The sequence below is a fragment of the Lodderomyces elongisporus genome, chromosome 3, assembly GCF_030384665.1.
Source record: "Lodderomyces elongisporus chromosome 3, complete sequence".
In the NCBI taxonomy this organism is placed as follows: domain Eukaryota; kingdom Fungi; phylum Ascomycota; class Pichiomycetes; order Serinales; family Debaryomycetaceae; genus Lodderomyces; species Lodderomyces elongisporus.
This window is the reverse complement of record NC_083675.1, coordinates 1779385-1807006: the sequence shown is the minus strand read 5'-3', so window position 1 is coordinate 1807006 and position 27622 is coordinate 1779385. Positions and strand designations below refer to the sequence as shown.

At 37.1% G+C, this 27622-nt stretch overlaps 9 protein-coding genes across 9 annotated transcripts; 4 read left to right on the top strand and 5 right to left on the bottom strand. All coding sequences in view use genetic code 12, as the record gives it.

Annotated features, from left to right (window-relative positions):
• Positions 1–237: 237 nt before the first annotated feature.
• GAR1 (H/ACA snoRNP pseudouridylase subunit) lies at positions 238–879 on the bottom strand (the record flags this gene model as incomplete). Its single annotated transcript, XM_001525513.2, has 1 exon — positions 238–879. One exon carries the CDS (start codon positions 877–879, stop codon positions 238–240), a length of 642 nt encoding a protein of 213 aa, XP_001525563.1.
• Positions 880–1697: 818 nt separating this feature from the next.
• Positions 1698–5708, top strand: PVL30_002980 (uncharacterized protein; the record flags this gene model as incomplete). The annotated part of the gene is made up of 1 exon (XM_001525512.2): positions 1698–5708. One exon carries the CDS (start codon positions 1698–1700, stop codon positions 5706–5708), a length of 4011 nt encoding a protein of 1336 aa, XP_001525562.2.
• Positions 5709–7516: 1808 nt separating this feature from the next.
• Positions 7517–8683, top strand: PVL30_002979 (uncharacterized protein; the record flags this gene model as incomplete). The annotated part of the gene is made up of 1 exon (XM_001525511.2): positions 7517–8683. The coding sequence occupies one exon, from the start codon at positions 7517–7519 to the stop codon at positions 8681–8683; it is 1167 nt and encodes a 388-aa protein (XP_001525561.2).
• A 1218-nt stretch (positions 8684–9901) lies between these two features.
• PVL30_002978 (uncharacterized protein) lies at positions 9902–10882 on the top strand (the record flags this gene model as incomplete). Its single annotated transcript, XM_001525510.2, has 1 exon — positions 9902–10882. The coding sequence occupies one exon, from the start codon at positions 9902–9904 to the stop codon at positions 10880–10882; it is 981 nt and encodes a 326-aa protein (XP_001525560.2).
• Positions 10883–11740: 858 nt separating this feature from the next.
• Positions 11741–12169, top strand: MRPL51 (39S ribosomal protein L51, mitochondrial; the record flags this gene model as incomplete). Its single annotated transcript, XM_001525509.2, has 1 exon — positions 11741–12169. One exon carries the CDS (start codon positions 11741–11743, stop codon positions 12167–12169), a length of 429 nt encoding a protein of 142 aa, XP_001525559.2.
• A 925-nt stretch (positions 12170–13094) lies between these two features.
• On the bottom strand, positions 13095–14759 carry MUP1 (methionine permease; the record flags this gene model as incomplete). The annotated part of the gene is made up of 1 exon (XM_001525508.2): positions 13095–14759. One exon carries the CDS (start codon positions 14757–14759, stop codon positions 13095–13097), a length of 1665 nt encoding a protein of 554 aa, XP_001525558.2.
• Positions 14760–18417: 3658 nt separating this feature from the next.
• Positions 18418–19002, bottom strand: PVL30_002975 (uncharacterized protein; the record flags this gene model as incomplete). Its single annotated transcript, XM_001525507.1, has 1 exon — positions 18418–19002. The coding sequence occupies one exon, from the start codon at positions 19000–19002 to the stop codon at positions 18418–18420; it is 585 nt and encodes a 194-aa protein (XP_001525557.2).
• A 764-nt stretch (positions 19003–19766) lies between these two features.
• PVL30_002974 (uncharacterized protein) lies at positions 19767–23096 on the bottom strand (the record flags this gene model as incomplete). The annotated part of the gene is made up of 1 exon (XM_001525506.2): positions 19767–23096. The coding sequence occupies one exon, from the start codon at positions 23094–23096 to the stop codon at positions 19767–19769; it is 3330 nt and encodes a 1109-aa protein (XP_001525556.1).
• A 1168-nt stretch (positions 23097–24264) lies between these two features.
• PVL30_002973 (uncharacterized protein) lies at positions 24265–25887 on the bottom strand (the record flags this gene model as incomplete). The annotated part of the gene is made up of 1 exon (XM_001525505.2): positions 24265–25887. The coding sequence occupies one exon, from the start codon at positions 25885–25887 to the stop codon at positions 24265–24267; it is 1623 nt and encodes a 540-aa protein (XP_001525555.2).
• Between the last annotated feature and the right edge of the window lie 1735 nt (positions 25888–27622).

Sequence of the window (27622 nt, the reverse complement as noted above, 5' to 3'; positions counted from 1 at the left end):
AACAATTTTTTTAAACTTCAAACTTTAACATCTTACACTGGATTTATTGTCAATATTTATTTAGATTTCATTTTTCCTTTTTTTTTAATTTTTTTCTCTATTTATGGATGTGAAAAATTGATAATTACGACAAAATAATTAAAACAGGCAGAAATTGGATTATACTGTAAAAACATATGATTTATATAAAAAAAAATGAAGGGGAGGGAAGGGATAGGGAGCAAATGGCAGTTACACTTAAAAACGACCACCTCTTCCTCCTCTACTTCCGCCTCTTCCTCCACTAAAACCACCTCTGCTTGGCTTTGAAATTCCGCCCCTACCAGAGAAGCCACCTCTTCCACCGCCTCTACCTCCACCAAAACCACCTCGGCTACCTCCTCTACCACCAGCACCTCCTCTGCTTGAGAAACCACCTCTTCCGCCACCACGGCCACCTCTAAATCCACCTCTTCCGCCAGCTCCACCTGCACCACCTGCACCAGCCTTCCTCTTTGGCTTTGGTCCCACTGACGGTGGTTTGGGCAAAAATCTTTCCAAGGGCAACAACTTGTCTGGTCCAATAAAGAATTTATCTCCTTCTTTGAACGATTCAGCCTTTACACCCTCAGATGGCTTAATGGTGAAAAATACTTCATTGAGAGGTCCCAAAATTTCATCGACTTTCCCCACTTGAGTTTTGTTTTCTAAATATATTGGTGCATTGAAGTATGGAATCTTGGTGTTGATCGAACGACATACAATATCACCTTCACAAGCTTGCATGAATGATCCCATCTCTAGCACAGTGTCTGGAGGTCCTTGAGGTTGGAAAGTTCTTCCACCAAATCCACCTCCACGGCCACCACCACCTCTAAATCCTCCTCTTCCTCTGTTCATTGTTGTTGTTATAATTATTGACTAGTTTGCCTTTACGGTCAGCTAAGAAAAAAAAGAAAGATTTCTAGTTGTGAATCTTCTTGTTTAATGAATATAATTTGTTTTCAAAACAATGTTTATTCTCTTCCCTCTTTCCTTTTTGCTCTTCCCTCTTCTCTCTCACACACACACACTCTCTCTCTATCTGTCTTTTACTTTTTTTTTTTTCTTCCTTCTCTTTGCGCTCGGTGAAAAACTACATTAGAATTTGAAAAAATATTCACCATGTATATTACATAAGAAATTAGGTAAATAGTATACTTAACTAAGTCGTGTATTTGGTCCTACTCCCAATCCATTTGCGTGCTAACTGTTACCGAATCCAGTAAATCTTGCAATAAATAGTGAGCCGCACAGAAATTACTATTCTCTATTGTGGAACCAATGTCGGTATTAGGAGAACGACGGAAATAATGGGAGAACTAAAAAAGGGCAAAAGAAAGAAAAAACAGTAGGAGGCGAAAAACTAAAAACACTCAAAGGGAGGGGGGTGGTCACAAGCAATCCGATTCTGAGCTCGTCTTACAAACATCTATTAACTACCATTTAAACATATACTAATTTACTTCAATAAGCAATTGTGAAATCGATTCTTGAATCTTTTATTTTTTTATTTAAAACATTTATCGTACTCTACATTTCATTGAACCAACATGAGCTCTCCGGCCCGTATGTAAGAGTTTGAATCTTATTTCTATTTTTTTTTTTTGTTCATTTGTCTTCTTTAATTTTTTGAGTTTTGATGTTTGCAAACAAAATCAACAAAAATACTAACATTCATGAAAGCCTCTCAACCGACATTTAAAGTCGGGTTAAACCCGGAAGAGAAAGCACTTTATACGCAACTATTCAAATCACTTGACCCTGAAAATACCGGTGTAATTACTGGTGAGAATGCCAGATCAACGTTTGAAAAGTCTGGCTTACCACCAGCAATATTGGGAGAAATATGGCAGATTGCTGATCAAAACAATTTGGGTTTTTTGAATCAATTTGGTTTTTGTTATGCCATGAGATTGATTGGATATACACAAGCGGGCAATCATCCTAAACCCGGTTTAGCTGATGTTCCTGGCCCGTTGCCAAAGTTTGCTGATTTGCCAATTCCTCGTACTCCATCGGCTACAATTCAGCCTCAATCTACAAACAGTTCTTTCCTTTCAACTCAACCAAGCAATGCGGTTCCGCAGTCAGCAGCTCCTCAAGAATCATTTTCGGCCGTGTCGCCGCAAGATTTCAACAAGTTTTCGCAACTTTTTGTTAAAACCGTGGGATCCATAAATGGTGAATTGAATGGTAATCAGGCCAAGGATATTTTCTTGAAGGCAAGACTTCAAACATCTGTTTTGGGTCAAATATGGAATTTGGTTGATAGAAACAACACGGGTTCATTGAATGTAGGTGCGTTTGTGATTGCAATGCACTTGATTCAAGGATTATTGAGCGGAAGAGTAAGAGAATTACCACCATTTTTGCCAGAGTCAATATGGAGCTCTGTAGAAGGAAACAAGCAGAAACTGCAACAACAATTGCAACAACAACTGCAACCACCACAGCAACCACCACAGCAGTATCCTCAAGTACACCGTCTGAACTCGTCTCGTCAGCCTTCAGGTGCTTCTGTCCACTCTCAGCTGACTGCGATCCGTCACCCTCCGAGTCGTGTTAGCTCTTCAAATCCACAAGTTGGAGAATGGGTAGCTACACCAACAATGAAAGCTCAGTATGATTCAATCTTTACAAATTTGGATAAAGAAAATACAGGCCAATTGAACCCCGATCAAGTAGCCTCGTTTTTGATGACTTCGAAGTTGGACCAACAAGATTTGGCGCTTATTTGGGATTTGGCAGATATTCAAAACACAGGAATTTTCACGAAATTGGAGTTTGGGATTGCACTTTTTCTTGTTAATCGTAAAGTTTCGGGCAAGAGTTTACCCAACGTTATACCAAACAGCTTGATTTCGTCATTGAGTGCACCATCTCCAACGACATCGTCTTCAAACCCCCCACCTTCACAAAATTCTGCTTCTGGAAGTACCTTGGCTGCCCCACCTTTGCAGCAACACAATTCGAAACCAAAGTCCTCAATTGACGACTTGGCTGATATTTTCAGTAGTCCATCTCCCTCAATACCTAGTACTGCTCAACAATTGCAACAACCGCAACAACCGCAACAATCACCACAACATCAATATCAACAGCAACAGCCCCCACCACAACCACAACCCCAGGGTCATCATTTGCAACAAAGGATTTCGAGCTCAGACCTATCCAAATCTGAGTTGCCTAAAGTTCGCTCTACTCTAACTGGCTCTTTCAAGCCAACGTCCACTTTTGGCCAAACCTTGATGCAAAATTTACCTTCTCCTTCCGAAGTTCCTGAAAGTAAAGCGTATGACAATTTACTTGGCGAAGATGTTAAACCTGCACATCAAAGTTCAGCTCAGGGTAGTCCTCAGAAATCACCTGTCCCCGTACTTGCACAAGCTCAGGCTCAACCACAGCAACAGCAGCAACAGCAGCAGCAACAAAAAACTGTAAACTACGATGCTTTACGCAATGTTCCTCCGCCTCCTAAAAAAGGTTCGCAAACTGGTGCTAGGGAAATTAGTCGTGAGTCCCAAACTTCTTCGCCACAATTGCAACAGCAACCACAGCAACCACAGCAACCACAGCAATGGCAACAATCTAGCAACAACAATGATTTGTTAGCAGACCCTGCACACTCTGCACAATTGTCTCAAGCATCCTCTGACCTCGCAAATGTTTCAAACCAAATCAATTCATTACACACGCAAACAACTAATCTTCACGATAAGAAATTAAAGGCTGACCAAGAACTTCAAAAGATACTTTCAGCAAAGAAAGAATTCGAATCAAAGTTGAAGACTTTGAAAGCATCATACGAAAATGAAGTGGCACAAGTAAAACTGGTTGAGGAGAGTTTGGTCACGGCTCGAGAGGAAAGCGAGGCATTGAGATCTGAGGCATCAATTGCTGAGGCTAAGCTCAATTCGCTTTCCAGCGAATTAAACGAAAAGCAAGTGGCTGTTGAAAGCTTGCAGAAGGAGAACAACTCGTTGAAAGAAAAGCTCGGTGCATTAAATGCGGAATCTGGCGAACTTGAAAAACAGCTTGCCCAGGTTAGGTCGCAAGCACAAGGCATTCAGAACCAAGTAGCTGTTAAGAAATCTCAAGTGCAGGTGGTCATTGTTAAAAATCAAGATTTAAAGAGTGAGATTGCCGAGATTGAAGAGCTGCATAAGAAATTACAACAAGAGATTGATAATGCTGAGACGGAAAGATTACACCAGCTTAAGAAGCAGCAGGAGTTGGAAGCAAAGAAAAAAGAATTAGATGCAAACAAACCTTCCAAGCCAAGTGCCGGTCTTGAAAATACAGGGCTTATAGCAGGTGCAGGTGCCGCTGTGGGTGCAGCAATTGGTGGAGTAGCTAGTGCAGTTTCACACACCTTGAGTGATTCCACCATGAGCGGAGATGATGAAAACACTGTTACTAATACTAGTACCAATACTAATACTAATACCAACAGAAGTAGTGCTAGTAATAGTTCTGGTGACAGACAGACTAGAACGCCTTCCAATTTGTCAAAAGAGGTGAAACAACTTTCACTTGATGAAGGAGGTGCTAGTACCGACAACGCAACTAACGCTACATCTTCAGTCGCCACAGATCGTGCTATTGAAACTGATACACCAATTACCTCACCAACAGGTTCGGAATACCAATATCCACACGGTGCCAATGCAGGAATTGCAGGAATTTCCGGGGGTATGGTAGGAATGCCTGGTGTGCTCGTTGGAGTACAAAGAACAGACTCATTGACATCTAGTGTTCAGAACAATGCCGCATTATCTGTAAGAGATGACAATATTGATGTTTCCGATAGGGAAACTATTGATCAAGTTCAAGAGGAAACTCGTGATAGTGATAAAGGTTCTTCGTCTTTTGAAATGGTTAATTCTGCTGATGCAAGATCACCGGAGGAGTTCCCGCCAATCAGAGAGCTTGATTATCAAGAAAGTGACTCTTCTGATGAAGAAGGCGAAAGACCAGAACCTGGAAATAATTACAGAGAGAATGGAGACGGTACTTCAACAAATGGTATTGGTAGTGCTGGTAATAGTGGTGGTAGCGGTGGTACCAATGCTGGTAATAGTGGTGGTAATGGCGGCACTGATCAACCTTACGAGTCTGAAACATTGAATGATGATGAATTTGCTGATCTTGAACCTGCTGCAGTTGATGACAATAATTTGAATGAGGAAGAGTTTTTTGATGATGAGTTTGACAATTTGGAGGATGCACAATTTGATAATGCTGGTGATGATGAGTTTTACAAGGACGATGTTAAATTTAATAACGAGTTCACAAACTCAAACGCACCTAATTTTGGTGGCTCCATTGGCGCTGGTGGCGTTGGTAATGATGGATCTGCACCAATTTCTGGCTCTGCTGATAACGATGAGTGGGAACAACTATTTGCAGGGTTTGGCAATTCCCAGCCGCTGGCAACAGAAGAGACAGAAAAAGAGCTTAGTAATGTGGCAGGAACTCAGTCACCGCAGTCACAGTCTGAGCAACTTGAATCAAGTACTACAATTCCCGGTGATTTCCCTGCATCGCCAGATTTTGATCCAAAAACAAACTTTGCGGTGCAAGAATTGGTTGGAATGGGGTTTGAAGAAACTACAGCTATTGAAGCTTTAAAAGATCACAATGGGGATTTGGAAGCGGCTACGAATTACTTGTTAGATAACGCTTGATTTTATAGTTTGCTTGTAAGATTATTTGATAGAATGTGGATAGTAAGAAAGAGTTTGTATGTTGAGGGAGAGGGAAAGATGAGGATTATTTGATCTTAATATAAGTACATTTAATAATAAATTCCGCAATTTCAAATTTTTATCCTAAGTTTCCTCTCTATTGTATTGTGATTTATTAGGATTAGCATCCTTCTTGTACCTTGTTTCTGGCTTTCTCACATAGACTCTCTCTCTTTCTCTCCATAATTTTATACTTGATTATAACCGTTAGATGCAAGTTCATTCCAATCCATGATTTCTCAATTCTTTTTTTTTTATTTTTATTTTTTTGATTTGTTAATGCTAGTCGTGTACTGCTGATTGTACTAATTGAATTCACTGTTTGTTATGTCGTATCACTTCAACAATTTCTTTTATTTTTAAATTTTCAGCTTTGTCGTCAAAATAGTCAATTCCGTGTTTATATGTTGAAATTTTTAAACTGTGGCTCATTTTTTCTCTATTCAGCAAAAAAAAAGACTTTTTAGGCTTAACTGCAGTTGATCTATAGAAAAAAAGGAAGAAAAGGAAAAGCAGTGACGATTGGCTTCGATTCAATCTTCAAGTCGTGTGAAATGTCAATTTTTAAACAGTTTTTTTTTTCTCAGAATATACACCATTAGTTCAAACCCGTTGTAAATGATCTAGAAAGTTGATTATACATGCAAACACTCCTTGTCAATTGATGATTTCGTAGAATTTCCAAGTCTCAACATGTATTTGTATGTTAAATGTCTTTGTTCTATTATCTTTTTGTTTTTTTGTTTTTTTTTGCTCGTTTCGTTATTTTGATTTTCATCTTTATCGAAAAATTGGTTGCAATATCATCACAAAATTTAGTACGTAAAGATTACACCAACAACTATTAGATTTGGTGTCTGTTTCTCTTTTTCTCTCTCTTTGTTTCTTCTGCTCTTACCTTGTTCATTACGCAATACAATTTATCTAAAAAATATTGTATTAGAGTCTTTTACAACCAACGCAGAAAAGCAATAACAATCTGTGTTCGGATACTGGCCCGATGTGCTTATCATGTCACTTGTTGAAAACAAATTGAAAAGAAGAGAGTTTCTTAGAATGAAACGCTTGTTCTCTATTCCTCTATCGCTTCTTCACACCCGAGCCGAGGCCACTGCAGTAGTAGTATTAGTAGTATTAGTAGTAGTAGTAGTAGTAGCAGCAGCAGCAGCAGCCAAACCTATTTAGACTAATTTGTCATCATATCTTTCTTTATCCCGCACATTTTTTTCACAACTTCACGCGAGCCGACTTTGTTATAACAAACGCACGTGACTCTAGAGTGCTATCTCTCCAAAACTATGGCGTCAATTTGTCATCACTCTATAATGTAGTACACATTGCATATTTTCAATCTCTCCCCCCCACCCATTTCTCTTTCTTTGTGCTTTGTTTTTTTGATTTTCACAGCCTCTTAACTAGGTAGATATCAGTTGATTATCTACAAAGTGTGGAGTTAATGTTGAGCAAATTCCTTGATGATGATGATGTGATAATTCCGGTCCAGAGGTATTTTGTTGACCCGATCCATGAGATGTGAATATTATAAATATCGGTAGATTTTCATCTTCATTTTCATTTTCATCTTTATCTTCCATCTGGGCTTTTAATTTCTATTTATATTTATATTTCTATCTCCAATCTTTATTTCTATTCTCACAAAAGAAGCAGAAAAGATAAAAGGATAAAAAGACAAGAACAAAAGAAAAATAACAATCACATAAAAAGCATTTAAAAGAAAAGTAATACAAATGGTTGAAAGAAAATTTGGCAATTCAGATATCCATTACAACAAGGATGTTGACGATGTTGACGAAGATGGAGTTTTGGTGATCAATGAACACAACAGAGTTCAGGCCAAGTTCCCAGACTTTTTACCTTCTTGGGATCCAAGACAAAAGTACCCACCATTAAGATTCCACAAGTACATTGATCCAGCTTCTCGTGCTGACCCCGACTTCCCAAATTTGTTCCCCAAAGGCGGTGATCATAAGATCACGAGAATCACACCCAAGTTTGGTACTGAGGTTGATGGTATTCAATTATCTCAATTGAATGATGCCGGAAAAGATGAGTTGGCATTGTTGTTGGCCCAAAGAAAAGTGCTCTTGTTCAATGACCAAGATTTTGCCAGCCATGGACCAGGTTTTGCAGTTGAGTTTGGAAAATATTTCGGACCTTTGCACATTCACCCTAGTTCTGGTTCGCCCAAGGGTCACCCAGAATTGCACATTACTTACAGGAGACCTGAAAAGGGTGAATTGGAGAGGATTTTTAGAGAAAGAACCACAAACACTGGCTGGCACAGTGATGTGACTTATGAGTTGACACCAAGCAGATTCACGGTTTTCCAAGTGTTGGAGAGTGGCGATGGTGGTGACACTGTATTTGCCGATACTGCAGAGGCGTATAGAAGATTGTCTCCTGCTATGCAGCAGAGATTGGAAGGTTTGCATGTTTTGCATACAAGCGAGGACCAAGCTGCAAACTCGACTTTCCAAGGTGGTATTGAAAGAAGAAAAGCTGTGTCAAACATCCACCCATTGATTAGGTTGGACCCTGTTACTGGCGAAAAGTCCATCTATGTCAACAGAGCATTTGGCAGAAGAATTGTGGAATTGAAGAAAGAGGAAAGTGAATACTTGTTGAACTTTTTGTACGATGTTATTGAGAGAAGCCAAGATTTACAATTGCGTGTCAATTGGGAAGGAGGTAGAAGAAACAAAGTTGCATTGTTCCACAACAGCGGCGTCTCACACACTGCTACTTTTGACACTGAGGATGGCGAAGTAAGACACGCTTACAGGATAAGTGTGTTGGGTGAGCGTCCAATAGCTAAACTTGAAGATTTGAACAAGGAGGAGTATACACCTGGTGATTTAGAGCAAGCCTTGAGAGGTATCAAACCTATCGATTAAATGGTGCTTTTTCCCAAAAAAAAAATGAAAAATTGAAAAGAAAAAGAAAAAGAAAGGAGAAGAAAAGAAACTTACTGATTATATATATATGTATGCATTTACCGTTTTGTTTCCATTTGAATATAAAAAAAAACTTCTATTCCATTTTTGTTCGCAGTTAATTTCCATTTTTCTACAATTTATTTCTTTGTCTCTTTTTTTTCTCTTTTCAGATTCTCCATGCAGAGTCAAATGGAGACAAAGAATAAAACTTATTGTGAATTTTTCTTTCCTCTCTTTCCATTTCCGTTTCCATTTCTGATAATATTTTTTCGTTATTTCTTTTTTTTTTTTTTTTGGGGAGAGTGAATGGATTAAAAAAAAAAACTCTCTATAAATTTTAATACTGTATTGACACGTGACCTGCTCCTTCTTCTTTTCTTTCTCTTTCTGCTTTGCTCTGTATTAGTTTCCGTATTTTGATAAAAGCAGTGAGAAAAACAAAAGAAAAAAAGAAATAAAAAAAATTAAAAAAAAATAGTGTTGCTCGTTTTCAGTTGCTGTTTGGCATTACTGTATTTTTTTGGCAAAATTTCACTTTCGAGGTGTGGCACCAAGTGGTAGTAGTTGTTTCTCGATATATATTACCGAAAACAGACAAGCGCGTTTGCCCACCATCGCCTTCAGTTGTCGAACAGAGACAGCTTTTATGCATTGCGTCAAAAAATAATAATAATAAAAATAATAAAATAATAAAATAATAAAAATGAACCATTTTGGTGAACAGAAAACATTTACTTGTATATCCTCTCCTTCCCCTCGCCTCGCCCCCAGTCAATAAGAACATTCACTATTTGTTCGTCAATGCCATATATACCGAGTGTAGGGATGTAAGATGTGAAAAAGTTTCCTCTTCTTGAAAACCTGATTTATATCAACTTGTTTTCAATTTCATTTTGGTTTCATTTCTAGATTTCTAAAATTTTTTTTCTTCTTCTTCTTCTTCTTCTTCTTCTTCTTCTTCTTCTTCTTCATTCCTCCATCTTTTCTTCCTTCTTTCTTTGTTTTATTCAATTTGATATTATTTTGAAAAGAAAACTGATTCACGGTTCTTTTTTTTTCATTTTGACATTCTTCCACCAAACAACTTTACTTTATCTATTAATCAGAAGATAAATTGTTGCTTTCCATTAAAGAATAATATAAATTAAACTAAAATTAAAATTAAAGTAAAAGAGAATGGAGACCAACTATAGATCGTACCAGCAGGTACTCAACATTTCTGTCAAACCAACAACTACAACACCATGTTTGTCACAGAAGAAAGCTTCACTGCTGATACTCGCAACTACTAGCAGGAGGCAGAACCAGAACAAGATTACGAAAGCGAAAAAGTCAACTGCCAACGGGTCAGGTGTAAAGGATCACACAAACGATAGCACTGCTCCAATCAAGAGGAGGACAAAGACTGGATGTTTTACATGTCGCAAGAGAAAGAAAAAGTGTGATGAGGATAAAGTCAATGGTAAATGTCAAGCTTGTACGAGAAACTTTTTAGAATGCTGTTGGCCAGAAACTAACATTAATTCCACAATCAAGAGCCAAGCATCTTCAATGGAGAAGCAAAGTTCTTCTACAAGTGAATTGGCCGAAGGTCCAAAAACGCCCGAGTTGAAGATGGTGAAACCTTGTACACAACTGAGTCAAGTTTCGCAGCATACTCTGCCAGTTTCGTACAAGAAATGTGATATCAAGTCATTATTGACATCGCCGCCCGCATCGCCAGAAATCAAACCTACAGTAGTGTACAATCCATACCCCAGTCCCAAACAATCACCTAATTTCAAAGAAGCTAAACTTCAAAGTCCCTTGGCAAGTACAGAGAATATTTGTGGTTTGGTGACATTACCACCTTTGTTGCTCAATCTGAATTATAGATTGAATACAACTTCACCACCACTCGCAGTACCATCATCATCATCTTTGACTTCTTCATCCCCTTCCTCCTCATCATCATCAATAACAGCAACAAGAATAAATGAAAGTAATGTAAGAGGGATGCCTCGCCAAGTACCAGTAGCTACCAAAGAAACTGTTAGCCCAATTATGAACGACAAAAGTGTTTCATTAGAGCGAAAAGAAAAGAATGTTACATTTGGATCGAAGTTTATAATCACCAGTTTTAATGCTGATAAAAGCTTGTGCGAGATTAAGAATTAGAGTTGCACAGAGTTAAATTTGAGGTGGTAATTGTTGGTTGTTGTATTAGTTTTACAAGTCGTTTAAGTGATGATACAAATAGGTTTTTTTTAGTTCTGTATACAATTAGAGTTGGAGAAGTTTAATATGGTTATAATTTGTGATTTTTTTAGAAGCAATTTGGATACTCGACTAAGCTCTGGCAATGTAGTAATTTGTAAATATGTAGAAGCTCAGCATTTTTAAAGTACTCATGGCAAACTTAAGGTGGAATCTGCGGGAACTTTGGCAACATGTTGACGATGACTCTTTTGTAAAATGCTTACTCATTCAAAACAATATATACCACCACCACTAACACCACCACAAAATTAATTAAAATAATAATAATAATAAAAATAAGAAACAAAATTTCTTTTTTTCTTTCATGGCTCAAATGGGCAACTGATGGCAGAGAAAGAGCGCGCTTAATTTTGCTCTGTCTCTCTAAGGTCTTGTCCTTTCTGAAAAGGTGAGCCTCACATCCAAGATCAAAATTGTCTTTACCATATTACACGACCATCTATTTTCTCGTTTTCTCTTTTTCTCTTTTTCTCTTTTTCTCCTTTTTCTGCTTTTGAGCATTATGAAAATTTGCAAGGAAACAGAAAATAGAATGGGAATCTAGGAACCAAAAAAAGACCAGAATTCTAATATTCACGGTCTAGCAAACAGTCTCATCAACACTACTTTGAGTACCTGGTATATTCATATCCATCCCTCCATCCCTTCATTCCTTCTTTCTTTCTTTATTTGTTCTTTATTCAACTTTTTGTTTTGTTCAATCATCCAGTTGCTTAGTTTACTTTCCTTTTTAGATTTTTGATTCCACAGATCATCATGCCAGTGAAAGCCATTCCAAAGTTATCCATAGCTCGTAATGGGGTAGGTGCATACGTGCAACCATGCAGCAAAGTCGTGTTACAATACTGCAACTGGGGAGGTTCTTCGAATGGGCTTCGTCAACTTTTAACACTGGGCAAATTGAACCATTTGGCAAAGGAAAAGCCACATACAGTTTTTGAAATCAAGAGAAACCCAGGCCACCCAAAGTTAGTTTTCCATTACAATAACGCAAAACAAACCGTGAGTGAAATCGAAGTTAAAAATTTGAATGAGGGACAAATCTTGAATAAGATCTCAGAGTATATACAACGTTCGGGCAATGAGTTGTTCAAAAACAACCACAAAGTTGTATCGCAAAACGAATCGGTAAGAGGTATTTGGTCGCCTTTGCATGTGCCGAAGGACCACAGGTATAAGATATAATTTATTGTTTATAGAACTTGTAAATAAATGATGAGTAATGAATTGAAGAATGCAGGACAGATGACTGAAGACATGTAGAAACCAAAAAAAAATGGAAAATGGAAAATGAGAAACGAAAATATATAGAACAAAAAGAACAACTAAAAAATATCATGAACATATTGTTCCATGGGAAGAGGGGATGGGAAATGAGATTGGGAGAAAGATTGGCTAGAGCTAAAATGCAATCGGGTTTCTCTGATTTCAGTTCCACTACCAAAACCAAGACTGATCTCATTTTTCAAACTTTCACAAATCAATATCCAGGATTTTTGCTTTCTTCCCCTATCTTTACCCCATCAGTCAAAACTTTCGATATCATTTTTTTTTTCTTCACCTCACGAAGCCCATAATGCTTGTATAGTTTATAAACTTCATGAAACTTCAATTTATTCATATGCAAATTGTGTATGGGCACGTGAGGTCGTCTCACCATTAATCTTTCCTCTTTTTCCAGCATCTACCCACCGACTCTCCCACTCGTTAAAATAAATTCATATTCCTTCTATTTTAGTAGATGTTGACACCATAGCCTCAACCTTGAATCAATATTCCCTTTTCTTCTTTCTTTTTGAAATCATCTTGTTTTTCCACAATCCAACATACTTTATATCACTACAATTTGATCAAGCCGTTGAAAAAAGAACCTTAGGGATCGATTATTTATTATTAATACTATTAATGTTATTATAACTCTCTTCAGAGTAAAATGAAAATTTGCAAATAAAAAAAATATAAATATAAACTGGCAAAAAAGTCTAGATATACATATACATAAACGAACTGAACATTAAGATGCAAGATTAAATAATAGAAGAAGAAAAAGAAGATTAAGAAAAGTCAAAAGGGTCGAGGGGAAACCAAGAGAAAGAAAAAAAGTGATCAATCACCCCACTACTTGAGCTTCTTTAGCTTCCTCCACCTCGACAGGTACTTCACCAGCATCAACGCTATCTTTTGACACCTTATAAATCTTGTTTCTCCAGAATCCATCGGGACCAAGCACTTCTTGTGCCACGAGTCGGTATCCACCAAAGTATGGCAAAATCTTGACCCACACGATCCAATAAAACAATCCAATTCCAAACACACCCCATGTCACAACAGCATGGATCCAGTATGGCATATCATTGTAAACTTTTTGTCCATTGATTGGCGGAATGTATGGGGCAACAATCAAGTACAAGGAAGCAAGGAAAAAGAATATCGTTACTGGCAAAGTAGCTCTGATTGGAGGGTTCCACTCAGTCAAGCCCTTGTATTTCTTGTAGTAGATCCAAATCAATCCTGCAGCAATAACGGTATTGACAACATTCAATGGGTAGGAAATCAAATTCAAGATAAAGTTGTATGCATCACCTGGAGGTGGGGCCAAGATGGTCACAATACAAACGATCCAGTGTTGGAATAAACCAACAAATGGTGTATTGAATGGCTTTGAAGTGGCAAAGAATCTTGAGAATGGCAATGAACCTTCACGGCCCAACTGTTGAATAATTCTACCTTGGGAAAAGATAACTGACATGACATTGGCCCAAGCAGACAAGGCAACAAACACGGAAGCGGCTTTTTCAGCTTGATCTCCAAATGCGTACTTGAAAAAGGATGCCGCCAAGATTCTTCCCGAGGAGGCAATCTCTTCCTTGGGGACAACGGCAAAATATGCAATATTAACAAACATGTAGATGATACCGAGACCAATAAATGCTGCAGGAGCAGCAATTTTCAACACTTTTTGAGGGTTTTTAATTTCACCGAGCGCATAGTTGGCGTTTGAGTAACCGACATAGGACCAAATGACATTGTACAAGGCATTCACAATACCGAAACCCGAAGGTGATTCACCTTGGAATGCATTGTGAAAGTTTCCTGTTGGTTTGAAATTATTTGTTTTGATTCCGCCACCCAAAGCAACCCATCCAGTAACGGAGATGAATAGGACAATAACGATTTTGAAGACACCCAATGCGTTGGCCAAAAACAAACCAGCCTTGACGTTTATACCATTGATCAAGAATGCAAATGTAATCACTGCCAATGCGATACCTCTTGAGTTCCATTGTCCTGGTTCTTTACCTGCGGCATTCAAGATATATTCTCCAACAACGATGGAGTTACCTGCGGCCCATCCAAGAAAAAACACATATGAGGCGTACATTGCCGTGACCAAGAACTTGGGTTTCTGAAACATATATTCCAAATAATTCTTTTCACCACCATTTCTAGGAATAGCTGTTCCCAATTCCATGTATACCAATAAACCTGTGAATGCGATAACTGTTCCTGCAAACCACATCATCAATGAGGTTCCCACTGAACCGGATAACGCGTATATTGTGGAACCGGTGGAGAAGACACCGGCACCCAACATTCTGTTGAGCATCAAGAAGGATGCAGAAATGATACCAATCTCTTTGACATTCTTATCTGTTTGCACGATTCCGCCTTCTTCCAAGCCTGAGCTCAATTGACTGCTGTTGTCGACACTAGAGTCAGCGTGTTTTTCTGTCTGACTATTACTCAGAAACTTGTATATATCTGAGAATCCCATTGTGTCTTTATGACTTTAGTATAGTGATTGATGAATAATCTAATGTTATTTATATGTATCAAAAAAGAAGCCAATAAATAAGTAAAAATAAAAAAAAAAAAGATGAAGAAGGAAGATTTGAAGAACTTTTTATAGAGTCAACAACTGGAACCTGTGTTGCAGCAATTTGGGATATAAACCAAATTTTTTTTTGTTTTTTTCTTATTTCTTATTTCTTATTTTTGTTCTTTGTCCTTTTTCATTTTGCATATAGATTTTTTTTTTTTATTTAATATTGTTTCCCAGCTTCATCTTCCCTTTCTGCTATTACTTCTTCCATTTAGCTCATCAGTTTTTTTTTTTTTACACAGTTTTGTACTGTACCTGTTTCTGTTTCAGTTTGAGTTTCTTTTTTTTTCTTTTCTTTTAATTAAAAATATAATTTATCCGGTGTTGCATTTAAACTGTGGCAACTCCTGCTTATTCTCTTTCTCTTTTTTTTTTTCTTTTTTTTTTTTTTCATCTTTTGCCTCTTATTGCCCTAAGTTTTTTTTTTTTTTTTTTCTTTACAAACTGAAAATATAAGGCCAATAATTATAACGGCCCTGTTTTTTTTTTTTTCAGAAAAACGGTTCAGTATTCTAAGCCCCTCATAAAGAACAATACTCAACATGTCTACGTAGGATTTGTATGCTATTTTACTTTAGGCGTGTTGACAGCTAAGATGGTACTCTTCTACTATATTGTTCAATTACGGCATTTTATCCGGTGTCTGTTGCTATGGCTTACAGAAGAGTTATTAAAGAATAAGAAGAACAGGAAGAAGAAGAAGAAGCAAAAAAGAAGAAGATATATACAGGTAGGCGAATGGAGCTGAAAGCCACAATGACCACAAGAACCACCACCGCCTTGGATATCTGATTGTTAATCTGTCTATTACCCTATTAGAGTATAGATGCTATGTACACAATATAGTTTGTGGTTTTTGTTCCAAAGTATTTTACATAATAATACTTCAAATCACCTAAACGAGCCCTAAAAAGAATAAGTAATAATAACAAGTAAAATAAGAAGCAGTAGCAGTGGCATCACTAGTAGTATCAAGAGCAATACGACGAGAGTCTCCGAACAGGAGAAGGCGGCAGAAAGCAAAAAAATTGAAGAAAAAAATAAAAAAATAAAAAATAAAAATTACTTTCAATAGTACCGCGATGAGCTCCGGATCAGATGTCAAGCATGTGACAAGTCACTCATACATAAATACATACACGGGAATGAACACAACAGAAAAGACAAAATAAACCAAAAGAAGAAGAAGAAGAACAAATTATTGCTAATTGGTTACCTATACAACTTCATTTCTCTATCGACCGAACCCCCCTCCTTTCTCTCGTGATGCAAGCAGTATTGCACTGTTCAATTTGTGCCACAGTTTACAAGAAAAAAAAAACTAGAAGACGAAGTAGAAGAATAAAGAGGAAAGAAAAAACCAAACGCAACGCAACGCAAAGAGTGGTTATATTCCCCCTTCTTCTCTTTGCTGCAATCGCCCTTTTTCTTTGGTAATCATAAACCAATGGACACAATATCCAATCGTCTAAATCAGATAAAGCAAAACCAGAATTAGTTCTGTTTTTTTTTTCTTTCTTTAATTTAGTAAATGAGGAGGAGGAAGAAGAAGAAGAGGAGAAGTGGGAGTAGGAGAAAACAAGGTGTGGCTCATTCACGGACCTAAGCTGCCCATATAGATGGCGAAAGCGGACTTCTTATAGGGGTGGAGGTTTGGCTTTTTTTTCTTTTCTTTCTTTTTTTTTGTACATTATCGATATGTATTTCTTTGTACTTTGTGAGTATATTTTTTTTTTGTTTCTACTTCTTCCTCCCTTTTGCATTGTGCCTTGTGTTTTAAAAAATTTATACCATCCAAATTTCGTGACTGTTGAGAAGAAATGGCCATGTTTTGCCGTATCCATTTCGGCTGCAGTAGTTGATGTATTTTTTTATTTTCTTCCCTCTAAAAAAAAGAAAGTGCCTAATTAAAAAGAGTGGGAGAAAAAATATGGAAAAAAGGCGGAAATTCGGTCACGTGAATTTGCACAAACATGGCATTTTGCAACCAAAAAAAAAAACTTGGAAAGAAAAAAAAAAAGAAATTGCACAGACTAAAAAATTAAAAAAATTAAAAAAATTAAAAAAATTAAAAAAATTAATAAAGAGCTGAAGTACAAAAAAGGGAGAGAAAAAAAAAATAAAATAAAAACTTTTCTGCTTTTATTGTGGTAGAGGACAGAAAAGTGTACAAAAAATAAAGTATGCACACATTCTGTGTTAAGAAGAGTGTTGGTTGAAGGAATTTTGCTCTTGGCCTCTGTTTCCATATTATTTCGTTTATAAAGGGAATCGCCCTCCTGATGAGACTTGTTGGTTGTAAATGCATTTATAGCACAGGAAAGGGACATGATTGGCATCACCTTATCAATCTCTTGGCTTCAATGTCGTCATTCTCATTAATTAATGATAATCTTTTTTAATTATGTGGCACACCTCTCTCACATAGAGGGACTGAAAGGTTGAGAGAGTGTGTGATTGAGAGAAAGTGCGATTGAGAGAGTGTGAGAAAAAAGAGGTTAAAAAACAAGTGGAGTGTGCATCTATTTGTGTTTGAGCATTTATACAGATTTCACATCTACAATCGTGTGATGTTGATGGAAACTGATAGTCGATGAGGATAAGCTATTCCTCTATGTGTTTGATAATGTTTTTTTTTTTTTTGAAAATTATTTACTCTTTGTAATGCATTTTGTATTTCACATTCTTTTGGGTATCATCTTCATTCTTTTTTTTTTATTTCTCATCAAATTACTAGTTGGAGGCTTTTCGATGCATTGAATATGTCAAAAGCTGTTGTGCTGCTGCCATGCCTATCCGAAAACGGTGCTTTTTGGTCCGCTCTTCGCACCACAAACTTCTGGAAGAAACGTCACGTCAAAAATGCTAACTTTCACAAAAACAAAAAGAACCAACATATACACACGGACAATAAAAGAACAAATCAAACATTAATGTATATATGTAAATAAACACAGTAATGCCACTATTGTTTTGTTTTTTCGCACTGTTAGCCAATAATCGATACGCAAAGATAGGTCATTGTTAACTATTGTTATCTATGTAACCAGCCATGAATCATGGATGCTCAAATTTCATATACTCATTCTACAAAGAACTCTTTTTTTGATTGATCAAATTCTACGTACATTCCTACTTTTTCATTTTAAAAGTTTGTCTTCCTTCTTGTTTTTCATTTTTCAAGAGTTTTGAACTGGACTAGTCTCAACAAAATAGTAGTAAACTAGTGGGAGCTGTTAGCGAACTCAAGAAAAAACAAATAAAAAAAAAAGGAAAATAGAACCACACGTCTCAATCCTCAATTGCTCATAATTTTCACCCAGCTGGTCATATAACTTGTCCATCTCACATTATTAGCACACACCAATTATTAGGGAAAGACACCAATGAATAAAGTATAATTAAAAATCCAAATACAGCAAAAATGAAAGATAATTGTAAAATTTATGCATTGCAATTACAAACGTGAAACTAAAGAATTGAATTTAAAAAAACAACCAACTGCGACCTCAACTCGCATAAAGAATGAAACCTACTCATAAGCACAAACCTATGGAGTATATGCTGGTGGCGGGTCATCCTCAACCATAGGTCTAACCACAGGTGGTCTACTTGATCTATGGACCGGCCTTGAGCTCAGTGACAAACCCGTATGCTGCTGTTGCAGTTGCAGTTGTTGCTGGTGCTGGTGCTGCAGTCTTCCTTGTGGCATAGAAGCCCTCTGTGTAGCTGGTCTAAATGTCGATGGCTTCATTGGTGTAGAAGGAACATTGTAACCGTATGTTCCACTCCTCTGCAGTGAAGATGACGCACCAGCAGAATTGTTTGCTCTCTTCTGACTACCCCTAGACCGCGATGGTTGTTGGGCTGTATACGGTGGTGCTTCTTGATGATGATGCTGCTGCTGCTGCTGCTGTTGCTTTTGTTGCTGCTGTTGCTGTTGCAACTGGTGTACCCTTTCTGGTGGAATGTAATTTCTTCCTCTATTGGCTCTATCAAACCGTTGTGCTATCTGATACCGTTCAATTTGTTCCCTCTCCTTTGGCGACATTTTTGCCAACTTCTTTTTCTTCCGTTTCTCTTCAATAGCGACTGCTCCTGCACCGATAAGTGCTGCTGCTATAAGTAAAACCATAATTTGAATGACTTATTTGTAATATTATTGTTATAATCTCTTGTAAATAATGGGCGGAAATGGAACTTGAGAAAAATTAGGATAAAAAAGTATCAAAGGTGATGAAAGAGGTGGGGAATTCTTATCTATAATATATACTCTATATATATATATATTTATTGGACATAGGTTTTAGAGAAAAAGGGGCTGAGATGTGGAGTGTTTGAGAGATAATGTTTGTGTGCGTGTTTGAGAGAGAATGTGTGTGTGTGTGCAATGTTTGCTGTTGATGCACATGCGCTTAGATTTTGGATCATTCGGTTTTCTTTCATTCCTTTTTTTTTTTTTAGCTTTCCCTTACCTTTTTTCTCCCAATTTCCGAGGGGCGCAAGGTGGCTATGTCACATGACGTGTGACATCTTTGAATAAAAACTAATAAATAAATCAAAATGAAAAATGAAAAATGAAAAATGAAAAATGAAAGAACAAAAGAAAAGAACGAAAGAACAAAAGAAAGAAGCTTTGCCAGAATTGAAGAAGTTCAACTGAGTCTACGGTCTCATAAAGTAACACAGATAATTATCAACTCCATTTCTCTAGCCTAGTTTGGTTACACTAGAGAGCTCTCTACATTGTTTTCTCATTAATATCTTTCCTGTTTGTATATATTTGTAAATATGTATATTTAAAATCTACTTTAATTTGTATTCGTTAATTTCGCTTCTATTTTACTTTTTTGCTTTTTTTTGGGGGGGGGGGGGGGGAAATAAAATTTGTTCCCATTTCTAGTTTTCAACTTCAACAGCTTCCTTTTCTTTGGACTCGCCGTTTGATTTGTTCTTTTTACCATTCTTGGTCTCCTTATCTTTTGTCAACTCGGTGATTTTCAATTTGGCCTTCTCAATGTTTTCAGGCAAACCTTTAATCTTCACCACAATGCTTTCGTCTTCTCTCTTTGGAATACTCAATTGCACTTTAAACTCACGCTCAATTTCAGAACGAGTAGAGCCACCGGGTCCAATAATAAACCTATGCTTCTCTTTAGCAAGTTCATAGTCTTCAGAGATTGTTGCTTTCTTTTCCTCCACAATTTTTTCAATAGCTTGAACAATTTTTTCCACAATGGCCTTATCTCCCTGGCAAACAACCTCGTCGGACCCAGAACCTTCGTTGGGGATAGACATCAACCTATTGTATTTCTGTCTTGGAAGATTGTCTCCACCGGCTTGAGTAATGATATGTTTCATAACAGATCCGTATGGACCAACCAAGTCACGATGGTACTTAGGGTCAACTTTAACGGTTTCAACAACAAAATTCTCAACATCAGCAATAATTTCTTGAATCTTGGCCTTAGCCTCTTTCAAGGCCGACTTGGAACCAGTGAGCTCAACTTCAACAAAACCATCTTTTTCCTCGGATGCAGCATTATCACGCTTAAACTTGTATTCAACACCAGTTCCATCAGCAATGTCATTAATTGTTGCACCAGCTTTACCAATAACACGTGAGATGGCCTTTGATGGAATTCTAATGGTCTCCTTGTACCCATTCTCTTGCTCAAACTTGTACAACTCCTTCAATTCCTCTTCGGCTTTTGCAACCATCTTGGATGGACCTTTGATAGTCACTTCATCCTTGGATTTTGGTGCATCAGCAAAAGTAGATTGCGCACTTGAGGAAGAATCGGCTGATGGGAATCTAATCTTGACGTGGTACTTGTCTTGCAAACGATTGATGTAGACACCTTGAGCACCAATCATTCTCCTATGGTATTGGTGTTCAATTCTCAATCTAACAAGTGTTTCATCGGCCCATTTTTTAGCCGAAGCTGAGATATTAGCCTTGGCTTCTTCGACGTTTTTCTTAACACCTTTAACAGTGATTTCAACCTTTTCTCCATCATCTTTACCGTGTGATGCAGAAGAGGCAACATTACCATTGGCAAGCAATGGAACATCAATCTTTACACCAAACTCGTCTCGAAGTGCATTCAAGTTGGCACCATTTCTTCCAATCAATCTGGAAACAACAGAAGCAGGCACTTGAACTGTAGAAGAGTAACCATCTGGGTACTCTTTAGCTTCTGCCAACACGGCTTCAATCTCCTTCTTGACTTGTACAACCGATGAATCAATACCATGAATGTTGATCAAATTTTCATTGAATTTAACAGTCACAGTTTGAGGCTCAACTGAGGCCAAAATTGATTTCAAAGTTGTACCCTTTGGACCGAAAACGACTTGAATCTCCTTTTGACTTGCCTTTAACGATTCAGAGGTCAATTTGGCTGCCAATTGTCTCAAGTCAGTCAAAGCAGTATTGATCTTATCAAAAGCTCCCTGGTCAACATCGGCAGTCTCAAAGTCATCAAAGTCATCAGCTTCTTCATCTTGTTTTTGTTGTGCTGAAAACAAGGTAATGGTTGTGCCTAAAATAACATATTGCACATTTTCAGCTTTAGCAACATCCTTGATCGTCTCTTCAATCTTGCCTTGGAAGAATGCATCAATATCGTCAATAACCTTTGTCTGTTCAGGGGTGATTTTGTTGACTTGAGTAACGATTGCTTTTCTTGCAGCCTTGATCTTGTCGTCGCCACTCTTGGAAACAATTTGAATTGGAATAGAAGAAGTGGTGGAGGACTCGCCTTGAAGTTCCTTTGCATGTGGTACGTGAATTGTCACATCATTAGTTTGAGCGATTTCCTTAAATGCACCAGTCTTGTTTAATAATACAGCAACTGCTCTAACGTGTTTCAAATTACCTTTGTGAGCCTTGGACATGTCCAAAACCTCGACTTTATATTGCGAGGTCACTTTTCTTGCCTCATCTTGTGCAAGTTTGATGTTCTTCTTTTCACCAACAAATTTAACATTTTGTTCGCCATCCTTAGGTAATTGAATCAAGACATTACACTTTTCCAATACGTCTGCAATAGGCAAGAACTGGTGTTTGGTTTGTGGAATTGGTACTTCTTCAACAGTAATTTTCTTGCTTAATTTCTCCAAAGCGGCCTTGACATCAGATTTAGCTTCAAGAACTGATTCACGTTCACCAACAATGAGCAACGAGGTTCTGCTTGATTTGTAGTCTGGAATTGAAAAATCCAAATCAGAATACTTATCAACGAGAGATTTTAATTCAGTAATAGCAAATGGCTTGACTCTTTCATCCAAGCTGACTTTGGTGGACAAGTTTTTGGTCTCTTCTTTGACAATAGCCAAGATCTGGGACTTGGCTCTTTTGGCACCTTCAACATCACCATCAATAGTGATTTGAATAGTTTTGGAGAAAATGTCATCATCATCATCTTCTTCTTCTTCTTCTTCGTCATCTTCCTGTTCTTTGTTGTTGACAAAGTTAGAGTCCTCGTCGTTCTTGGTACTAACATTCTCATTTTTCGCATCATGTTCTTCCTCGCCGATTTCAATCTTGACTTCATTAGCAGCAATAATAGGTTTCAAGTTCTTACCACCTTGTCCAATAATTCTCGATCTCAAGGCAGCGGGCACGGTGAATTTGATACTTATAGGTTTGGTCAATTTTTTAACCACCAATCTCTTGGCTGACTTAACCTCTTCGGGTTTACCGGTGATCAAGAAAGTTCTCTTTTTGGTGTGTTGAGAGTTGGTACATTCAATGCTTGTCTTTGTCTCTTGCATAACAAAAGTCAAAATCTTGACAAACTCTGGACGTGACACGTTTAATTGATCCTCAATGTCCAAAGAAAAAGCCTCTTGCACAGAAGGTTGGTGAGCTCTCATCTTTGGGTAGAAAGTGGACTTTTTGACATTAGCAGCTTGTCTTGCAGGATCGTTTGATGGTAGAGATGCAGGATCAACACCTTTTGGTGATTTCATCGTGGGACCCCAGTTTGTGGTGGCATGAGTGCTAGCAGCACCTGCACCTGCACCAGCACCACTACCATTGCTTGATTTCATGCCCAATGCGGGGAAGGCAGATTCGTCCGTGATGGAAGGAGTCGAAGCCCTAGTTGATGAAGTTGTTGAAACGGCATCATCAACATTTTTATACTCCAACTCTTGTTTCAACTCGTAGTCTTCTGAGTCGCGGTTAAGACGTGCGGCAATAATTTCGGCTGGTGAAGGCATATTGAGCAATTTGGTGATAATTGGTTATTATTGTTTTAATTCTAAAATGTTTTCTTTTATCAAGGGATTCGAAGATATAATTAAATATATATGTATATGTATGTATATATCAGGGTGATAGCTTCTTGCAGGGTAAAGACAGTGGGCGCGAAAGAGGGTGGGTGTGTTAAGTGTGTTAGTGTTGGGGTGTGTGTGCTTTATTCTCTTTTATTTCGAAAAGAATGAAAGTAACTTCAAGTCGAATTTATAGGTGAATTCAGAATTGATGAGATTAAAGAAAAGGTAAAAGTAGGATTGTTTGATTTCTTTCTTTTCTTGTTTGTTTGTTTTTTTTTTTTTTTTTGTTCTTCCAGTTGATGAAAAACTCTCAAGGAAAAGAAAATGGGTAGATATACAATTTTTCACTAACGGTTAGACCCAACAAGAAAAAACAAAACTGAAATAATAATAAAAAAAAAGAAAAAAAAAAAGAAAAGAGAAAAAGAAAAAGAGTTGACACGCACATTACTTTACTTTACAAATCTCGTCAGATTTTGTCATTTTCATCCTGTCCATTCTATATTCTCCAATAGTTCATATTACATGTGTATGTATATATATACATACATACAAGCACATGTAGAGGAGTTCTAGTTCTGAAGCTATATGACAAGATATTTATGGAATAGGGAAATTGTACGATATCAGTTTTTTCTGCATGATAAAATACGACGTGGAGCAACTACGAGATCAATTGCTGCCAAGTAAGCACGATGTTGCATTAGGGATACAAATTAGTTTTATTACAGAGCAAGTTTTATGTCCCCTAATACTTTGTATATTCTTTCTAGTTCAAGTTTTTTTCTTCATTCTTTGCTGCCACCTGTCTCAGCCAAAAAAAAAAAAAAAAAATTCACTACACTAGCTCATAAATCGCAAAGACAGGTTTGTAATACTACACTGCAACAATAATTTCATCATTAAATCGTTTCTTATATTATTCGTATCGACATTAGTTCGTTACTCTATAGTCCGTTAATGCTATTTATCACTCAACCACTTAATCGCATAGTTATGCTGGCCATCTATATTTTCATGTTTTTCTTTTTTGTCTTTGCGAAGAATAAATGATGAGTTATTGACTGGTTACTCATTAATTTATTTTCTTTGCTCATGCACAATTAATGTTCTAGGCTACGGCAACCAACCCATCTTGATGGATCAAAAAAGTCCTTGTAGTGCACAATTTACCACTATTCTTGGCATGCAAGCCCAACGAATTACTCTCCAATTGTTGAAATTTCTTATCGTACAAATTGACCAAGTCGCCCAAGGCGGAGTAGCTGATGAAAACATCGTTCTTGTTCTTATAGCTTCTCTCGTCCCTAATGAAATGGTCTGCATTACTTATCGTAACCAACTTGCCGCTCCACTTATCGAATGAGTTGAGATCAGGTAAACAGTTGGAAATGTATTGCTTCTCAACTGTGGTGTATACATTGTCCTTGGATACGAATTTGTAGTTGTGTATAGTCACCAGACCAATATCTGAAGAATCGGAAGTAGAAAACAAAGACGAAGAAGATGAAGCTGATGAGGAGGATATGGATGATGAGCTAGAACGTGATTCGCGTTCAAATACTGAGCTATGTGTTGACTCGGCCGAGCTAGCATTATTGTTATTGTTATTGTTATCAATGTTAGTGTTATCCTCCTTGTGTGCCAAGTATTGATTTGTAGGATTGGAGTAAACGTCTTCAATCTCTGTTGGCTCTTCGACAACTTCACTTGAAATGTTCCCTCTACTCCTGCTTCTATTTCTATTTCTACTTCCACCACCACTTCTGTTTCGTTGTCCGTATGATGCAGCAGCAGCAGTGGCTGCTAGTAAGGCATTGTTTCTACTGCTGAATCGGCTTGGTATAGATTTCAACTTGGTAACTGTTCTTGACTCTAATGGCTGACTAAGATCTTTCCCAATCATCAAGCTTCTAAACCAACTCACCATTGCATGAAATGACCAAAACTGAAGCAAGATTTGTTTGTATTCTATTCGCAACCGCAATGTATTCTTGTATTTAACTAATGAAGAGTTGTTGCTTGGGGATGAGCTTTGGTCTTCCTTGTACATTGCTGAGATGAGCTGGTTCAAGGACGGTGCTTCGCCAACGTGTAAATTGGCTAAGGAGTAGCAATGGAGGAGTTGCCCTTTGTACTTGTCAAAGTTTTTTTTTGCTGTTGCTGTTGCTGTTGTTGTACTTTCATTAAAGCTTGGTTCAAATAATAGTTGGTTATCTTTTAATATGTGATAATAGTCTTTGATATGGGCCATTGTCTTTTGTGTCTTTTGTGTCTTAATCTTGTTGCAAAGTTTGCTAAATTTCGACTCGTTGAATATCGATTTGCATCCATCAACAGGGCCGCCGCTGCCATATGCATCGCCTGAAAACAAATCATCCAAGTATTCGGCATCGGCGCTATTGCGATGGAAATCGAAATCGACACCATTGTTGTTCTTTTTGTATTCGGCGTTCAAGTCAATTGTTAGCTGGTTCAAGCTATTGAGTTCAAAGTACAAGTTGACAATTATGTCTTGCAACTTCTTGTCGACATTTATATTGTAGATTTGCAACTGGGTAGAGTTCATCTGCAAAATAACTGGTTTCCATGCTCTTGTGCCAGTGTTTGCTTGGTATGGTGTGATAAATTCTGTTTTGATCAAAGCCATACCTTGAAAGTTGATGGATGGTTCATATTGAGGCAACTGGTCCAAAGGTGCTGAATATGCAGGTAGTGGTGTTTCGCTTTCCATCGTTGGAGACACAAGTTTGAGTGCAAAAAAAGAAAAAATAAATGGAAAGGAAAGGAAAGGAAAGAGTATGTGAAATGCTAATATATGGAGAATCAAGACTAGTTAAAAGTGAAATTATACCATATCAGAACGGATGAAAAGAAACCATTGGGAGGGAAATGCAAGGATATATATATACTCATATATATATATATATACTTATATCAACTTTTTATTTTTGGTCTTTTGTAAGGTATCACGTCTATTTGAAATTTAAAGATTAGAAAAGTACCTCCTGCCGAAGCACCAATTTATTTTTGGAAAATAAATAAAATAAATATAAAAAATAAAAATAAATAAAAAAATAAAAAATAAAATGAAACAAAACAAGAGGAACAAAAGTGGACAGCAGTGACGAACAAAGAACGCTGCACAATACGAGCTATTGTACAAAGCATCAACAGCATAAATGTCTCTGTTATGATACTCTTGACAACTATTATTGCACTCAGTAATGTTCTTACAGACACACACACACACACACATATACACACATATTGATTTCAATGAGTATGTTGTTAATGATTGATGTCTTTAAAAACAAAAGAAGGGGCAAACTAATCTACCATCTTCACTTTACAAGAAATAAATACAAGAATTACTTATGCTTCTTTGTCCCCCCACCCCCTCCTCCCCGCACGCTCACAAACAAACAAAATACTTGGTAGTTGGAAAAGAAAAAAAAAACAGAACACTAAATCTCATGTGATGTTTGCTCTGTGCTGCAAATGACGCTTTTAACGTCTAAATTTCTTTTAAGTTTTTAATTTTTATATTTATATTTTGCCATTTTTTTTTGCTCTCAACTTCCTTCTTCATCCCCAAGCCTACCTTCTCCATTTCATTAACTACATCAAGAAGTGAAAAAAAAGAACAAGAATAAGAGAATAAGATACTGATTCGGCTCTACCGCTTACATATTTCAATCGTCACTGTTAAAAGCTTACAAAAAGAAAAAAATAAACATAGATAGAGTCAAACTTCTCGACTTCCGGCTCTTTCAGTTCATAACTCATTTGTTTTTTTGTGTTTTTTATCTGGGTAACTTCACTTACTCTTTCTTGCAATACAAAATGTACTAAGCCAATATTGCTGTTGCTTTATATATATTTTTTTTGTTCTTTTTCTTGCTTCCAGCATATTTTCATCGGCAGTTTAGCCAAAAAAGAAAATAAAGATTGGAAGAGTATGAGACTATATTGCTGTTGCTTCGCTTGTATCGTTCCATCAAATATATATAGAGGCTGGTAGAGTAGGGTAGAGAAGTTTTATGACGTAAGTATGTTTGTGATTTGTTTAAGAGGAAAAAAAATAAAAAAAATAAAAATAAAAAAAAAAGTGGCTTTGTGATGCGCTTAAGTTGACATGAGGAGGAGGAGGAGGAGGGGGGGAGTGGGCAATTGGGAAAGAATAACAAAAAAAGTTAACAAAGAGACAAGAATTTGCTCAATTTGATTGTGTTGAAATATCAACACACTGCCATCTACCCTTGAACAGCATAATAAGTTTGTTAAAACTATGTCATGGTAATACAACAGTTGTTCCAGGTATTGTTGTTACTTTTAAAATGAAAGATTATCACCAGCTTCAGTTATGAACTCTTTCCCTTCTTTTATTCCCTTTCTTTTTTTTTTTCTTAAAAAAAATTAAAAGAAAAAATCAAAACCTTTTGTGTTTGTAGTCGATCACTCTCTCT